Genomic DNA, 18,774 nt, shown 5'->3' on the forward strand with positions numbered 1-18,774 from the left:
GCAGCCAGGCTGGCTCAGCAAGGATTATGAGCCATAATGGTTAAAATCTTGGCACTCATCTCAGGTCTTCCTCTATTGGTATTCTCAATGGTAGGTTTGTATCAGTGTTAAGATTTGGAAAAAAATACTTTGGCACTGTTTTACATGGAAGGTGCACAAACCCTGAAAAGACTGTTCACAGTGTAAAGTCAAGAGGTTGGCAGACAGACAAGCCTAAACTAGAGAGATGTCTGGTCAAAGGAATTCACCCCATGAAAGACCACCTGAAAGTGTAGGGGGTTTTTGCACTGCACTGAACTACTCAAGGCTTCCATTGGCAATGGCTTTCAAATTTTTGAGGCTGCTCAACATGACTGAGTTTTACAAACTGTTGTAGGTATTTATTAAAGCTTTTCAGGTTACTTGATTTCCTACTCCAAAGCAAATGCCAATTCTTCAATTTCCCCCCTCATAATATATGTAAATTTTGAATTCTTGCTATAAAAATCAAATTGAGAAAGTCTGATTTAGAGGTTAAAAAAAAAAAAGTCCTTTGGAAAGTATTAAATTTTTGTTCAAGAAAAAATTTAGAGAAAATTAAGTATTCTGCTCTGAAATATGGGTTGGAGACCAGAAAAAAGTCGGTAGCATGTGCTAATAGAAAAGGCAAAACAAAATATGACACGAAGATAAAATCCAAACTAAATGGTCCCCTTTGTTTGGATTAAACACTTCCTCAATATCAACATGTTCTGACAAAACATTTTAATTTTGCCAAAATTGCATTTCCTGGCAGAAATGGTCAGTAAAAAGGTTTTGACTAGCACAAGCACACGTATGCCAAGGGATTCCTTTTGTGTGTTGTGGTTTTCATCCACTGTGGAGTGAACTTTTACTGAGCCTCATTCATTCATCTGCCCCACCATAAAAATGCACAGCTATTTTAAGCACGTCGTAAAGTGCACCATGTCACTTGGCCAGGCTGCCCAATCGCGGGAGTGTGGGACAGGAATCCCTCTCTGCACCCACCCCACACCCAGCCCTTCCACCCCCAGGGATACATCAGCCCCCACAAGCCCAACGGGAGCAAGGACAAAGTGCCTCCTCCTGGAGATGTCTGTAACTTCAGCTCGCCCGCAGCAACCGGGATGGCTCAGAGAGAGAGATATCTGCATTTGTCTTTCTCTCCGCTTTAAAACATCTTTCTTTACATAAGGAAAGCTGCTCCCCCTGTTCTGAGCACTGAGCCAATAAAGCCATCACAAAAGGGATCTGTTGCCAGAGTCCAGAAAGGGTTAAGGCAGCAGTTGGAGAGGTTTGGGGTGACGTGTGCTTCTGGACGCCTGAGAAGTCTCTTGAAGGTAGTTCCCCTCTGGTGAGGATGGGAGCGTGCTGAGGTCTGAAATCCGAGATCCCTCGCAGCCTGGAGCTGGTGAGGTCCCAGTAAAAGCTGTTTGCCTGCTTTCCCTTCCCGAGCAGTCACACCGCTGCACCGGCCTGGGCAGCATGGAGCGAGCACCCTGGACACTTGTAGGACTCACTCTTCTCCAGCTCCTGCTCATCTCCTGCTTGCCAAGAGGTACTGTAAGAGAGCATGTGTGTTCCCGGCATGGTCGAATGAGTCCCTTTCCTTCAGTGTGGTCAAAGGGGTTTGATCTCATGTGCTGTCATGGGAATCAGGGAGATCTGCAGGGACAGCAATAATAGAAAGAAGGGGCTCTGCTTTATGTACTTTTTTTCTTGTCAGCATGGAGTGTGTGTGTGTGTGTGTAGGTTTACCCAGGAATGATTTTCAGGCAAACTTAATAGCCTTAAAGAGAAACAACTGGCTGAATTTGTTTGCCAATGGCCATTAAGAAAAAGGTATGCAATCACTTTGCTTATTACTCCTTTTATTTTCTCAACACTCAGTGCTACGGAAATGATGATAAAAAGAGGCATTTAAGTTTCTGAATTGTAAAGCGTAATTTGTTTAGTTTGGCAAGACAGAGATTTTCCTCTCCAGCCCCAACACCAAGAATGAAGGCAAGGGAGAAAAAAGGAAAAAAAGAAAACAAAACCCACACATTGTTTCCAATCTGGGATTTAGTTCTGCCAATATTATTCTTTCGAAGGGGAAGCCTTGTTAAAGCAGAACGATCTTTTTTATACTCAAGCCCCATCCCAGTTTCTGCTGAACCAGCATGCATTATCTTGATAAGGTTGTGCAAAAAGCATTTACTGTTGAGTGCAAATTTGCTGTAGTTATGGCCACGAACCTGGGCTGTTTACACCTGGAGGTGTCCAGACCTGCTTGCAGCAGCCAGTTGTCAGCATCACGGGCTGCTTCCTTGGGAGCTGCAGCCCTAAGGACTGGGAGGTGAGATGCCCTCAAGTCACCCACCTTTGAAGCTGCTGCATATTTCGGCACTGCTGACTCCTCTTACCAGGGGAGCTGTCAGATCTGTCAGATCTCAATGACTGTAAAGAACTGGTGTCAAGGATGGTGCTTCAGAGGCCCCCTCAGCAGGGGCTGCAGCAGAGGGTCTGCCCCTGCAGTGCCCTCCCCTGCTGACCCCTCAAGACACAGGTCAGGACCAGGGTCATCTGCCCACCAGGCTGGCCACCAGCACCTGCAGCCATCCTGGGAGGCTGGCCTCCTGCCAAAGCTTCTCTCAGGTCACAACCACAGAGAGCTTGTCCCCACCTCTGTGCCACATGCACTGTCCTGTCCCTGTAGTGGCCTGTCCCTCAGACATGTGCCATCTTGCACACTGGCCAGGCAAGGTGGCTCCATGGCATGTGCCATGTGCTGGAGTGGCACAGAGCTAGTGGCAGACCATCCCTGGGCACAGGCTGTGGCTGTCAGGCAGCTGGGTGGGCACATCTCTCTCATGGCAAGAATCTGATCCGCAGAGTAATCCAGCGCTGCGCCCCCTCAGCAGCAGCGACAAGGGGAGGCAGGAGCAAGGACAACAATGGCCAGTGGGACACAAGGGCTATGAGCTTTGGAGGGAGAGTGCTGGTTCCCCCAACACCCACTTCTCACACACCAGGAGCAGTGTGAGGAGAGCCTGTGGGACACATGGATGTCAGCTGTCCCCCTTGTCCCTGCCCTGCTCTGCCCTGCCCTGGTGGTGGAGCAGCTGGTGGCACTTGCCTGGCACAGAGCTGGCAGCATGAGGGGCCAGGAGCTCCCCTCCAGCCACCCCAGGAGGGGCTCTCAGAGACAGGGGAGCGACTCAGAAGTGCAGTGGCCTTAACATGTCAGGGCAGGTTGGAAAATAGAGTTTTGTCTCCTCCCCACAGATGTATCCAATTTTTATCCGTATTTATCACACCCAGTTGCACAGGGCCTGCCTCGAGAGCTGGGGGCAGGAGTCAGGGCGGTCTGGGAATTTATTTTTTGGAATAAACTTGGAGCGCAAGTGACTCATGTTTCCTTAATAATATATGTGTGTTTTTGTGTGCTTCTGCCTATCTAAACCCTTCCCAACCTCTCTTCCCCTCCCCCTCCAGCCTCTGTCTAGAGAAGTGAAGGCCAGATGCACTCAGACACATCCAGATGCATTCAATCTTAGCAAATGGGTTACTTCAGTTCACATGTTTAGGTTCCTAGCATGGACAAAGGGAAAGAGATTTGCTTTGTATTTTGGAAAAAAAGCACGGGGTTAGTCACTTCTGACCCTGAGGCCTCTTCAAGTAGCTCCCAGCAGTCCCTGCAAGCCTGCCAATGCCCAGGAATTTTCTCTCCACCAGCCCTGAAGGACCCTGACCACCAGTGGACGATGCAGTTGTCAGCAGCAGGACCTTCCTTGGGCACGTGGATGCCCCTCTCCCTCCTGCAAGAGCAGGGCCGTGGTGAGGGGCAAACTGCAAGGAAGGTCACAGGGCAGGGAGGCAAGGGATCAGCAGGGACAGAGGCCTGGCAGGCTGAGGGCTTCTTCAGTCCTTGGTCAGGGCTGGACTGCACAGCACTAGAGCTTAGCTGTAAAGACTAACATTTGAGGAGGGTTGCTGCTGTCTGTGTGGACTATTTCCACCTGGGCAATATTAAGTTGTCAACATGTTGCAGGTTTCACACCATTAGGAGAGGCAAATCCTCAAGACAGGTCCAGCACCACTCTTCTACGTTTAGGACACAAGCACATTCTCATGTTATGTGGTCATGAATTTCAATCCTGCAGCTGCTTCTTCTCCGCAGATTTCCAAACATTCTCCCCTATTGCAGAAGTCTAACATCATCAATGCTGTCACGTACTAAAAAGTTCTACATTCATGACCTATTCCTGCTCCTTGTCTTGCAGCACAGAGAAAACAAATTCTCTTCCTGATCATATTAGTATAATTTTTTTCCCCAGAATAAGATCCTTCGTCCCAGAAAGAACTGAAGCCTGAAGGGTAATGTGGCAACCTCTGAAGAGCCTTAACCTGGCTATTTCTTCCTGCCACAGCTTTTTTCAAATGAAGCCACAAGGCCACAGTGTCAATAATAAGATCACAAATGCCAGGTCATAAATACTGAGAAGAAACTAAAGGAGAGGGGTATTTAAAAAACACAGTTGGATTAGTGTGCATTTATTAAGTGGACAGATTCCACTTAGTATTGTAGATTTCCTCCTGTGTTCTCCCACTGGCTTTGATTTTTTTCTTTTTAATAGAAATCCTTTGTTTTGCCTCTCCCCACTTGCCACTGTGTGAAAGCACACACTACTGGCAGAAAAGGATGCTAACGGAGTCTGTAGAAGTAGCAGTCTAATTATTCAGCAAAGGTCTGTGACCATAAAGTAAGCACACTGAGTAAAACTAAAACAGAGTTGTATTTTAGCTCCTTTTTTAATTAGCCCAGCTGCTGAAAAGAGTAATAGGTACATAATTTCTAAAGAGAAGCAAGTGGTTTTAGAGACAGCACTATCCCTTTCATCCTCTCAACACATCAAATAGACAAATAGACATCATTTGCACAGTAGTTTATCTTAGGCAAAAAGGTTAGCAATAAAGACCTGCAGTTTCCTTGATTATTAAAGGTTTGGGGTACATAATTTTCCAAGAGCCCCAGTAAAAGTCTCTTAAAGGAACCATCCCTCTTCCCTTCCAAGGTATCTCCCTTTTGGCCTCACTGAAATCAAATGGACAATTTTACTATTCATCACAATGGAGCCACAGTTTCAGACAGTGTTGCACTGAGAGCATTTCCTGTTGTCAGTGTCCACACACCTGATCGCTGTGGGGTGAGGGCCAGCTTGCATATCTGTAAAAAGGCAGTAGAGCCAAGTAAGAAAGGAACAGAAAAATGAGACAGACCTAAAGAAAGTGTAAGCTTCTACTAGGTTTCCTCTCTGTTGAAGCTGTCTTTTCTTTAATGAGAAGTTAAAGAATCCTTTCAGATAAGAGAATACTTTCAGAATTATTACATAGCTAAACATTCCCTACTAACAAGAAATTGAAGAGATTACTCCTTCAAATTCAACTGCTTGTTTCTTCAGTGGAAGACAGTAGTTGTTGTTGAGCAGCATGTTGAAAAATTAAGATGAAATCAAATACAAAGGGGCATGTTCTCATCTGTGGAACACAAACCGGTTAAATAATCACTTTGAAAAAGTCATCCTCTATGGACTCAAATTCTAGAGATGTATCTCTCTGTTTGTATCCAGTCTTACACAGCACTGTTACTGCAAACAGCACTTTTCAAAGCAATTTGAAGTAATATTTCTTTGAGCTTATGTAGTGTTTATCAATGTACTGATGTATAAATTGAGGCACGGAAGGAAAATATTTGGAGAATGGACTTGTAGCATAGGAATATCCCTCCAAGGACAGATAGGGCAAACTGGTTTTTGCTCAATCACTTGTCTGATCCCTCCACATAGCAACTACTGTCAGCACAAATACAGGGATGGGAATAGGAAGTCAGAGAGAGGAGGGAGAAAAATGTCCCATCTCAGCAGCAGCATGGGCTTATATCAGTTTAAAGTGACAGTACTATAAAAAAATTCTCATTCTTCCACAGAAGTGGAAGACACAAGAGATAATTGCTATAATTGGGCTTGCTTCCATTCACCTCAGTTCTTAGCTACACAGTTTTCCCCGCTCACAGATCTTTGGAGCAGAAATCCCTTTCCATCTAGTGAGGTATCTGTGATATACAAATACACTATGGCAAAAGATTAGTCAGCTGAAGTTGACGTTTTACCATGATGAGTGGCCTGACCCACCCCTGAGGCAACAATGTGCTTGTGAATCTGTTCTTGAATCCTCAAAGCTTTAAGCCTGATCTCAGCCCTGGAGATGAGGGGAGGCAGCAGCATCACTGAGGTGAATTGTTGTTGGACTGACACTGCCCTCAAGGAGGACATTGTCTGGGAGCATTGCCTCCAACTGGTGTCCTACAAAATCCATCACTGACAGCCTCTAGGATCTGACATGCTGTAGAGATTAGGAGGTCTTGCTAGCTGCAGATGTAGGTAGCAAGCATGAATGTGCTGCCATCTGAACCTGAAAATATTGATCTCCCACCTCACAGTCCTGCACAGGCTGGACCCAAAGCATCAGGTGAAGTGTTGTGCTAGGCTGTGCCAGGCTCCTGAGCCAAGGTCTTCCCTCCAGCACACGCCCTGGATGTTTGTGTGCTTTCCCAATACAGATATTTCTTGCTTGGTTTCCATGGTCTTGAGCTGCTTCCATGTGAGCTGTTTATGCCTAGGTTTAATGGGCTTTTCTTCCATCATTAAAATCTCATAAATTAATCCACTGTTTATTTGCCTGTCCAGAGTCTTGTTTGTTCATTGCAGCTAAATATTTTGCATGGGTTGTCAAGCAGTTTCTTCCGGCCTGTCCCAAAATCAAAGACACAGTCACTGCCTGCAAGTCAGACTGCCTGCTTTGGAAGATTATCAAAGTAAAGCTCACAAACCACCCCATAATTATCTCTGCCACAGCTGGCCAAGGCTTTGGCTTTCAGTATTTTACTCAGTCAATAAATCTTCCCCCACTTTTCTCTGCCTCGTTCTCGTCTGTTTTTGGGTAATAATGGCCAAGTATGTGTGTGGGAGCTGCCCGTGGCTGCCCATTCCCAAACACACAAGGGGGGAGCAGGGTTATGCCTCTGCCTCCCTGGAGCACAGGCTGAGCTCAGCCACACAAACAAACATTGATTACACACATAAGTGACTCTCTGCGTATCCCTCTTAAACTTCTGAGGCAAAGGTTGTATTTGCCTTTTTTTTTTTTCGGTAGCCCAGAGATAAAACAAAAGGGATACTGCTATTATTAAAGGGATGCAGAAACTCTTCAATCATATTTCTTTAAAGAATAGCTTGTACAGAATGTCAAAATAATAGATTCCATGATTTCTGTGAAGAAAATCCTAGAAGAGCCACTTAAAAAAACCCTCAAATCCACATATTTCCTTGTCAAGGCTATATAAATTGCCCAAACTGCAGAAACTGAGAACCTGAAAGCGATTTAAATTGTCAGTAAGTCAAAAGACAGTTTATTTTCATTGTCTAAGTTGAGACAAAAGAAGTGAGCAAACAGCATTTCTAGGTGGCAGCAGGTATATTTTTCAATTTTTGAAGAGCCAAGATCTGCTGCTCCCTTCTTAACACTAAATATTACCTCAAGGTCAAATTATTCTACAAATACACACATTTGATCCACCAAGAATAAGCATGGCCTCTGCTTTTTGGCTCTGTCGTGTACACAAGCTTTACATATAAAAACAAATATGCATGTGCACGTATTCACACTTTCTACCGACATACAAATACATGTGTAATATTTTAGGGAAGAATAATTTAGGTTAAAAGGGACCTCTGGATGTCACATGGTCCAGCAGCCCATCTCTTGGTGCTAACGTGAAAGTTAAGTTGTGCTGCTCACAGCCTTATCTTGCCAGGATTTGAGGTCCTGCACGGATGGAGACATTCCTTTGTCACCCCAATGTAACTTTGCCTGTGAATATTTGGATCATTTTACAGACAAAAAAACCTCTCTTGGACAATATATCCACTTTATTGATAGGGTTTAGCAATCTTGAGATAAATTAGATTTCTATCTTGAGTTAAAAAATGAGAATTGGAAGGACACTTTACAAAAGCTCTGAGTGTTGGATAGTTTTTTATTAGTCAGACTTTGTAGAGTACTGCTTCAGGAAGGAGTGAGACCCCCGCTCCATACACCAGAGACACAGCTATTGTCTGTCTTGTATGGTGAGTTGTATCAAACTGAGTGCCAGCTCTACAGAGATAATTAGACGCGTGTAATTAATTTTCCCTGGAATCTGAATCAGATACAATTTGCAGATAAAAGGCTTAATTAAAAGGGAATAATAGCCATAGGTTAAGAAGCCCCAGCTTGGCCTGGTTGATTGACTGCCATTCTGGAAATTAGAAGGCACGAGTTTAATTCCCGACTCTAGTATTGTTTTTCCCTGGGACCTTGAGCAAAGTCACTTCACCTCCCTTGTGCTTCATTTTCCTATCTGGCAAGAGAACTTTGTAAAGCATGTCAAGATCTACAGGCAAACAGGTCTATAACTGCTGAACACTAAGATTATTTCAATGCAAGATTCCACTACTGGGATAAAGAACTACAGAACCTTACTGGATGGCAGGAACAGCTTTTTCTTTTTGGAATGATTACAGGGGCAGAGAGGGGGGATGGAAAGGTTTCACCACAAACAGCAGCCTCATTCCTAAACTTAGAGCAGCAGTGGATTCTCCCTGGTTGGTACACCAAGCACAAGGGAAAGGCTCAGTTCTAAGGAGCACAAAGGGCTGCATTTCATTTCCTAGCTAAAGGGGGGGAAAAAAAGAAGAAACAATTTGGTGGTCCCTTTTTCATGGAGTCGGTAAAAAATCATTAGGGGAGAAGATAAGCTTCCAGGAACCAGGCTTCATGAGGTCATGGAGAGTCAAGTGAGACAGAGCAGCAAGGCTCAATGGTAGGGAGCTCCAGCAAGCACAGTAATTAGGTTATCAGCGACAATGATACAAAAAAAGTTGTGTGAGAAGGGAAGCAGGTACAGGCATAGATGGGAGTGTTTCACCTTCAGAGATTTTTCCATGACAAGGCAACCCTGTTACACAGAATTTAATACACAAGGAGAAAGGTTGTTACCTAACTACAAAAAAAAAAAAAAAAAAAAAAAAAAAAAAAAAAAAAAAAAAAAAGGAGGATAGAAGAAAAAAAAAAAGAGCTAGTCTCATTAAGTTTCCTTCATGTCTCATCTTTCTAGTCTGCTCTCTCTTTTTACTATCAAACTTCATGAAAGCAGTCATCAGGGCTGTCAGCTGCTTAGAAGGCACGCTGACAGCTCTGTGCAGTCCTTAGATCTCTCTTTGTAGAATTTAGACAGCACACTGGTGGGGAAAGACAGGATCTGCACTTACTGTGGCAGTCCTGAGTCTGAGGTCGTTTCTTAAAAGGGTACTTCCAGCATAGCTTAGAAATTATATGAGGTTATGCTAAATAATAGAAAGACGTTACCATATTAGAAATGCCAGAGGAATGAACCTTTAAAAATAAAAAAAATCTTGTTTCCTGTGGCAGTGGAGTCAAATGTAACAACATGTGCTTATGGATGAAAATAGGGAGTGAAACCACCTAAAATCCAGCTTTAAAAGTGACCTTTCCTGGTGGGCCCCCTAGTTTTCAAGAATAGCAAACTCACAAGCAGAAATACAACCAAAACATGCTATCCTAGTTTAAATAATCTATACTATATGTGATACTTTAAATCATTCCTGCAATCTGAAGAAACTTTCTCATGTGATGTCATTCTCTGTGGTTTTCTAAAGCTATTTTTCTCACCAAAGAAGTGGGAAGGTCTTGCAGAGAAAGTGAATGTATTCCTTCTGTCTGGTCTGTTTGCTTCCTCTGGCTGGCACTGCAAAAGTCCTGCATGTTCTTTAGACACCATGCTGGCTTTTTAGGTGCATGTTACTGCATAGTTTGGGTTTTTCTGTGCTGAAGACCTTGGCCAGCCTCATGCCATCCATGATCTGACAAACCACTGGATAGTAGATCCTTCCAGTGCCGTCCTCATCAGATAATGAATTATTTCCATGTGTCCTCCTCTCTGTTCTCTGCAGAGTACACAGTGATCAATGAAAACTGCCCAGGAGCCGAGTGGAATATCATGTGTCGGGAATGCTGCGAATATGACCAAATTGAGTGCATCTGCCCAGGACAGAAACAAAGAGTGGGCTACACCATTCCCTGCTGCAGGAATGAGGAGAACGAGTGTGACTCCTGTTTAATCCACCCAGGTATGTTTGTGCCTGTGCTGTGTTCACACTAAATCTTTGGCCAAGGCATCATGGCAGATGATGGGCAGGGCAATGGTGAGCAAGCATATCTCACTGAGGCATAGGATTGTCCTGTATTTCCTCCAGAACTTCATCTGCCACTCAGCTGACAACAGCAAGACACTCGACAAGGTTCCCCCAAAGCAGGTAATATCACTGGCCAAAAATCCCCGACACTTCCTACTAGCAGTGTTGTCCTCAGGATGTCTTGGGCAGGCTTGGAAGCTGCCAAAGGGTGACACTATAGCTGGCTTCACACCAGGGGTGTTTTGATGGTATTCTTGGTTGATTTGCATCCCCAAAGAAAGAAAGGAGAGACAACTTGGAAGTCCCGAAAACAAGAAGGAAAAAGAAAAGTGAAAGGTGAGAGGAGGAGAGAGCAGGAGGAGCTAGGACCAGCTTAGAAGTCATCAGATCCATTTAGGCTGGGCCCAAGTGGCATCAGCACACACATTCAAACTCTTGAGAGAGGTGTTTACAGTTAGAGCAATAAGATTTAGAGGTTTGGGCAAGTCATACTGGGAGTTTGGTTCCAAATCTCAGAGTCTGAGCTGCCTAGGGCGTGGAGGTTGGGTATGGTTCCCAGCGGAAAGCTGTCAGCACCTCTGCAGTCATTAGCTTCATTGGCATTTTCTGTGGAAAAAACCACAGAGGCTGCTCCTCTTCCTGCAGGACAATTCACCTTGGCTTTCATTTAACACAATGGCTCTTTTTTTAGGCTGCACCATCTTTGAGAACTGCAAGTCTTGTCGCAATGGCTCCTGGGGAGGGACACTTGATGACTTCTACATCAAGGGAATCTACTGTGCAGAGTGCAGAGCTGGCTGGTACGGAGGGGACTGCATGAGTAAGTGTCCTGCACGGGCAGGGAGGAATGCCAGGGACAGGGAATAGTGGGACAGAGCCAGGGCCATGCTGTGCCTTTGCAGCTATTCCTGTACAGTGACTCTTGCAAAGGGCACAAGCAGGAGAAGGCAAACACAACCAGGCAGTAAGCAGATCTACTATTAGGACAAAAACTTCACTCCCAGTGCTTGTTTGAGAGGAATTGGACTAAGCCTCATGTCATGGTGGGTTAAAACCCTACTAAATGTGTGTTTGAGTTTGGTTTATTTTAAAATTTTGACTACCGTGACTCTGGAAATTCCTGTAATCTGCATTTCTTGGAAGCACATCATCACAGCCCCAGAGCATAAGCATAAACATTTACAGGGGCAACAGCTTTATCAAAGAGCTTACCCTCAGTCCTCCTTCAACTCCTGCCAGCCCCAAAGATATCCCAGTGTTTCCTTCCTCTACCAACACATCTTCAACACACTTCAAGGCGCCTCTAGAAAACACTGTCTTGCAACTTCTGATTATGTCACAACGAGTGTTTCAGGCCCTGGTAGCAATATCTAAAACTTTTGCTCCTGACAGTGTACAAAACCTCCTGATTTTTAGTTTTGCTAAGCTGTTAATACCAATTCTGTCTTTCAATAATGAATTCCATCAGCTAATTGTATAGTGTTTAAGACTGGTATTTCCTTCACCAATTTCCCACCAGTGAAGACTTAGCTCTCTTTCAATTTTTATTGACTGTCTCTTTGTTCATATTTCACTGGAAGGGATAAAAGCACGGGCTGCTTTCCCTATCCTGTTCTGTCCATTGTGCTACACACCTTAGGCTTGTACCCTCGTAGTTGTTGATTTTAAAGCAACAATTTTACTTGCTTAACAACACTGCCCATGATCATTCAGGAGGTGAAAATATATAAAATAAAATCATTGCTTCAAACAGCAGAATGTGGGGAATCAACATGTTTCACCAACAGAGCTAACTCAGCCTGGATGCTTTGGAAGTTCATCAACTGAGTCCCTTGCAGATTGTGGTGTGATTTCTGAGAACACTTTGAGGTCCCATTTTCTCTAGGTCCTAGAAGCTAGAGTTTCTCTGGAATTTTCTTTAAAAGCAGAGGCAAGAACTAGTCATTAACTCGTCTAATTTTGCCTCCATCTGCCTGAATATATTGGTTGCCTACAGTATATTTCAGTTTATTTTTCCCACTTGTATTGAAGAAAATACACCTTCACACAGAGGTCTATTTGGACATTTTTGCAGTACTGAAATTTTAGACAGCTTTGTCTTATGGTGTTTTTCTTATTACTTGGCTCTTTTAAGGGAAGCAGTGTGACACTGAGGCTGTGATCTCTTTCATGTGGTTCTGTGGTACTTGAGAGGAAAGGTAGGAAGGCTAGATAGGGCTGTTGCCTCTTCCACTTTTAAAGCGGGGACACAGAGCATAGTTGTAACCCCAGCATATCCTGAGTTCCCCTTTTGTGGCTCTCATGGCTACCTCAATTTTGGCCTTGATGGTAGGCTCAGGCATGCAGAGAACTGCCTGTCTGGAAAGCAGCCTATAACCATGATGGACGCTGGACTGCGGGCTCACAGTGATGTGGCTTTGGGTCTGGAATGTGGCCAGCAAGTCGCCTTGGAATGCCAGCAGGCACTGGCTGCAGGCACATCCCAGCTGGGAGAGCCCGGGAGGAGCCATCTCTCTTTGGTACCTGCAAACGGCATCACGGCTGCCACTTTGCAGCCAGCCCTGGGAGAGGCAGAGGGCCAAGAGATCCCAGCATTACAGAGACGCGCCACCACGGCCATGACGGGATGTAACCTGCCCCCTTCCACGGCCAATGCCGGAGCTGCCGGGGCACGGCGCGGCCTCCCGGGCGGCAGCTCCCGGCGGGGCCGCGCTGAGGGAGCGCCGGGCTCTGTCTCCCTCTGGCGGGGCCGGCGGGCGCTGCCGCCGTGCTGAGAGGGCCAGCACCCCTCGGGCCGCATCCCCGCGCTGCCGGGCCGGGCCGGGCCGGGCTGAGGCGGCGCCCCGGGCACTGCACGGCCCAGCCCGGCGGGCCCTGCACGCCCCGGCCGCCCTCAGCCCCCGGCGGCAGCGGCGCCTCACGGGCGGTAGGGGGCGGCCGGGGCCCCGGTCATCCCGCGGGAAGGCGCCAGGAGCGGAGTGCAGGGCGTGCAGAGCATCTGCGGGCAGCATCACTGCCTGTTCAACACTGTACGCGGCGGGGGGAGCTGCATGGCGGGTCTGGCACCTCCGGGAGAACAATCAGGCCCAGCCCCCGGCGGCGCTCAAGGGGCTGAGTGCGTTCCCCAGAGACCCCGGGAGAGATTTGTGGGAGCTGCCAGCAGAAGTAGTGATGATGGAGGGCTGTGTCAAGGGAGAAGTACCATGGGGTGGCCCGGAGGTCTGTCTGGTCTGTAATGTCTGCGCATGGCTGAAAACCTACCAAGGATACCAGATCATTTGGTAAAAAGATAAATTGCATAGGGTAGGCCAAAGGAGTGTTATTGGGAAATAAACACACTGACTAGATTTAACTGGGATGTTTCCTAATGGGACCTGGATTGAATCATCATGACCTAAAAGGCACATCAGGCCCTAAAACCAGAAGGAAACCAACCCTGTGGAGCCCTTTCCTCTGTACCCTGCACTCCAACAGCTTTTGCCATCCCCAGGTTATAATGTCACTTCAAGGCATATGCTCCATCAAAGCAGGGGAGAAAGTGGTGTTTTCTCAAAGCTGTTCTCAGCTCTGCTGTCCAAATGCGAACTCTGTGCCAGACAAGAGTACTTGTAGGTTTTGAAACTTTCACCGTGTGCCAGACAAGAGTACTTGTAGGTTTTGAAACTTTCTGAGCATTACTGTTTCACATAATACTGGTGACCAGCAACCAACAGGAAGCAGCAAGTTGTGACTAGTGACAGTTGCCTTCTCCTATCAGCCTGTTTCTGCATAGCAGTAACCTTTCTACTGTCTTTCTCCTCTGTTCAGTCACCTTGACCTTTGAAGGAGCCCCACCTCTAACAGCAGCACTCAAACAGAAGATAATGAGTTCTTACCAGAGGTCGTCTCAGGACCTCTCCCTCCGTCGACCCACAGGTCTCTGGGGGCTACAACTCAGAGGTCTCCTGAATTTTTTTATTCTCTGTTAGTAACAAGCCTTGGAGGAAATCTTACTGTGGCCCTGAAAGCTGCCTTTTTTTCAAGAACAGGAACGGAACAAGGATGTTGATACTCTGCCAAAGTGGTTTATTTTTTTGTAAATGAGGCAGTATTTGCCAGCATTTGTGTTTATGATGTAAATTATATTTGAGAGTTTTCCAGGTCTCCCGCAGATTTAGAATAGGAAGAGAAAAGGCTCCTTTTGATCAACATATGATTGAACTGTTGGTCTGGGAATCAGCCTAGCTTCTGCTAGAAGTGCTGGAGATTTAAGAGCACAGATTTGATGTGATCGCAAAGGTGCTTCGTGCAGAGAAGGGTGGGAGCAAACCTGAGAACCTTCTTTTGGAGAGGGTCACTGAATGGCTCCTATTTAGTCTCTGGACCACCTGCTTTGCTGGCCAAACCTACTTCCTCGGCGCCAGTGTTCAGAGAGTTCAGGCTGTACCATGGCAAACAGAGAAGTGTGTTTAGTATGCCGTGCATACAAGTATCTCTTTGCACCAGTTCTTTGGCTTTCCTTTCTTAAAGGCATAGAAAACTCAAAAGCCCTTCAGGACGAAAGGGAAACTTTCTTTGAGGTGGTCCAAGCCCCCTGTCAAACCCTCTGAAGATTTCTAGCAGCTTTGTCTCAGGTTGTTTTTGAGGCAGGAGCCAATGGCAGCACAAGGGCCCGTTTCTTGCTGTGGGAAGGAGCATTATCATTTTCACCACAGCAGATCCTGCTCTACTCGTTGAATCCTAATGTGCTTGCTGGGCACACTCATTAATCCTCGCCTTTTACAGAGGGAACTGAGCGAGCCACAGAAGAGGATGAAACACTTTTGAGGAACTCTTCTGAGCAAGATTTCTGTTTCCTTGGGTCCTGCTTAATTAAGGGTAACCGAGGGTAAATGAACAAAGGGTATTTCATTTGAGCAACACTTTCTTAAGAAGAAAGAGGAGGAATTGACCTGAAGTCTTCATGTTTCCCCATAGACCAGATGCAGCAGGATTGATTTCCAGACACTATGATCAATGGAAACCACAGATGCTCAGTACTTCACCAAATCAGGTCACTGTCACCCTTTCTCCCTAGGGGAGGAAGGGCCCGGAGGCAAGTGTTAAAACCCTCTGTTTCAGTAGGAAACATTCATCCTGGGTTACTGGTTAAAAGCTTAGGGTTTCTCTAGGGAAACAGAGGGAAACAGCAGACCTTTCTGTTGGACTGAAGAGGTAAAAAGAAGTGAGAGAATTGCTGCGGAGGTCTTTTGGGTCATTTGACTTTTTACTTATCCTCATCTGCATTGTGTAGACTCTCCTGGTTAGGTGACACTGTTAGACTGAATTGCAATTTTTGGCTTACAGACACAGCCTCATATTCCAGCAAAACAACAGAAGGCTTACCAGGGAATGTAGCCATGTGCAAGACTCCACTCAAAAAGACGTAGTCAAGAAAGTAGGAACTGAAAAATTAGCTCTGTCTGGTACATAGTGATTTAACTGTGCATTTTGCTAGGATATGCATGTGCAGATCACAATAAGCTCTGCAAAAATCACTAAACAACTTTTCATCTTCCACAGAGGAAAATATCATTAGCCATATTTTACAGCTGGGGAAGAGGGAGAGGTTACTGAAGGTGAGAGAAAACTCTGGGCTAAAAATGTTCAGCATTCAAGATGAGGAATTAGGACAACTATCCCTGGACAGATGCCTAGGGACAGCTGCAGGATAGTCATGAAAAGATATTGTTCCCCCACTGTGACCTTGTCTACTGTTTGTTCAGCTCATTGTCCTCTGATGGTTTTCTTAGATTGGGCACAAATGACTGCAGCACTTAATCTTATCCTGTTGGTGCTGAAGTACATTCCATAATATGGTGAAAAAATTAGAGCAGCACAGGCAGCGTGAAACAAGACTAGAGGAAGGATAAGAATGAACCTGAAAGAAAGGATAAGGGCTGTACATTCTATATGTGTGACACTGACTCATCAGTGTCACACTGATGATAGAGGAGCTGTGATGTTTATATATCTTTATTGGCATGGTGGCATTAACATGCAAGGATGATGTAGTGAATCCTGAGGACAAACATATCCTCTAGGAATACATCAGCTCTTTTTCCTCCCAGAGTCTCCTTATGAAGGACTGGCAACCATGATGTCGGGTGCAACATCCTTTTGCTCACTTGAGCTGATTCAAGTGTTTATTGTAGTTTTGTCACTTTCCCACCAGCTTCCTCAGCTTTAGTGGTTGCAAATGTCAGCATGGGCTCCATCAAAACTGTTCTGAGCCAGAGCATCAGCCAGGTGGGTGGGCGGGCTAATTAAAAGAGAGGCAAAAGCTGCAAGTAACCATTTCGTGGGGCTACATTGCAAACCAGGGAGAAGCAATCAACTCCAACTTTCCCGGGAGTACTCTTAGTCTAGACAATACTCCAGTATAGTAATGGTTGTCTTTACAACCATTGTGTGGGTGTCCCAATATTTTATACACTGCCTTGTGAGAAAGAGAGTATTTTCCTAAGCCATCCCATTCTCTCCTTCTGGTGTTATTTCTACATATATTTTCTTCAAATGTCTCTTGATGGTCCTTCACACAATTTTTTTTTTTCTTCTTTTTCTCCCCAGGGTGTGGGCAGGTTCTTCGGGCTTCTAGAGGTCAGATTTTGCTGGAGGGTTACCCACTGAATGCACGATGTGAATGGACTATCCATGTTCAAGCTGGATTTAACATTGAGTTAAGGTGGGTCCTGCTGACTTTTAGCCAGCACTGATTTCAGGTGGACATTGGGTCATGTGGGTAGCCAAGAGTCAATGAGGGTCAGCAGCTGTGAGCCCTGGGGCAGTGAAGGTATTGTAACCACTTTGCATTTGGTACCACAGCTCTTTCCCCTGGTCTGGCTTGTGATGGGCAGGCACTGGATAAATCAGTGCCGTGCTTTCAATTCCCATTTAGGACAGATGGATGCTGAGGAGAGTTTCTCAGGCGTTGCACAAAATGTGTTTCTGTAGAGGTGTTTTCAAGACCTTGACAGCAAAGCACCCAGTATTTTCTGAACACTGTACCAGGCTGAACTAAGACATTCTTTGAAGAAAAGATGTAGGAATGTTTTAGTATGATGTCTTATGCAAGGAAAGAGTTGCCCATAAGTCCTGCCTTGCATTTAGCTTTCATTTTCCCCCTCTCTTTTTTTTTCACTCTTTTCACCAACACTGTTTTCTATCAGCCTCAGTTATTCCTCTCACCATTCTTATGCCTGGAGGATGTGATTGGTTGTGATTGCAAGCCACAGAATCACAGAATTAACTAGGTTGGAAAAGACCTTTGAAAATATCAAGTCCAACCTATGATCTAACACCACATTATCAGCTAAACCATGTCACTCAGTGCCACATGTTTTTTTAAACACCTTCAGGGAGAGTGACTCCACCACATCCCTGAGCAGCCTATTCCAGTGCCTTCTCACTCTTTCTGTGATTAATTTTTTTCCTCATGTCTAGCCTAAACTTCCACTCATACAGCCTGTGCCCTGTTGTCCTGTCATTGCTCTTCTATGCTGTGTATGCTTAGACCTGTTAACCAACCCCTAGTGACTCAAGCTCACTGTTCCTGCCTAGTGCAGAAGAGCGTCTTGTTGGGTAATTAATAACGTTTTCAAATGTGCACAGCAGGGTGCTCACGTGCAGCAGGAAGCATGGCAGGGGATGGCAAACACACTAGATGATATAGTGAATAGCTTAACCCTTCACATCAATATCTCACCAACTTTGGAGCCCAGGCAAAAGAACTATACTAGATACACAAACAGTTAAAATATGTTTAAACATGTGTTCCTATATGTTTCTATATGTTCAAAGAGACGCTTAATGGGAGGAAGAGTAACAAATCAGTTGGAAAAAAGAGCTTGTGGTCTTCCCACACTAATGCACTTTCTTCAGACCTGCAAGTGCAAGCCTGTTGTGCAGTTGAGATCTATCACTGCCTGGATAACATTGTGTAGAAGATACAAGAACAATGCTGTAAGGAGGAGTTTTGTGTTCATGTGATGTAACTTTGCATCAGTGTGAGTTAGCATGGGTTGTATCTGCCTTCTTTTTAAGAGATATTGAAGGTGAGGTGTATGATTTGCACAACAAGCTTAGGGAGGGGATATTTTTCTACATTTCTGAAAAGGGCCTTGTCAACTGTGAGGCTTAAACAGTGCTTCAAGAGCTACAGGTGTCTCCCTCTCTTCACTGTTGTGGGGATGGATGTGAGAGTGGAAATGGAACTTGTGCATGCACATAACTATTGAATGCATCTGTCTCTGGGTGAAGTGTTAGCAGCCAGATGGCATCGGGCAGAAGGTGCAAGAAAGGGACCAAAGGTCATTTTAACAAAGGACACTATATTGAAGAGCAGAACTTGCTGAGGGTGCACTAAGGAGACTCTTAATCTGTTTTCAAAGCAGTAGAATAGGGAGTGCTGTAGTTAACAGATGTATTAACTCTGGAGAAATCAGATTTCCATTCTAGATGC

At 45.3% G+C, this 18,774-nt stretch overlaps 1 protein-coding gene across 2 annotated transcripts in view; it reads left to right on the forward strand.

Moving 5' to 3' along the window:
• The first annotated feature begins 1,342 nt into the window (after positions 1 to 1,342).
• PAMR1 (peptidase domain containing associated with muscle regeneration 1) overlaps positions 1,343 to 18,774 on the forward strand; it is a 56,356-nt gene continuing 38,924 nt past the window's right edge. For both annotated transcript variants that reach the window (XM_083864454.1, XM_083864455.1), the window contains exons 1-4: positions 1,343 to 1,558; positions 10,053 to 10,229; positions 10,987 to 11,115; positions 16,884 to 16,998. In XM_083864454.1, the coding sequence (XP_083720580.1) occupies positions 1,486 to 1,558; positions 10,053 to 10,229; positions 10,987 to 11,115; positions 16,884 to 16,998 (494 nt within the window). In that variant the 5' untranslated portion in view covers positions 1,343 to 1,485. The remainder of the gene's footprint in view (positions 1,559 to 10,052; positions 10,230 to 10,986; positions 11,116 to 16,883; positions 16,999 to 18,774) is intronic.

Source organism: Zosterops lateralis (assembly GCF_965231275.1).
Source record: "Zosterops lateralis genome assembly, chromosome: 6".
Classification (NCBI taxonomy): Eukaryota; Metazoa; Chordata; class Aves; order Passeriformes; family Zosteropidae; genus Zosterops; species Zosterops lateralis.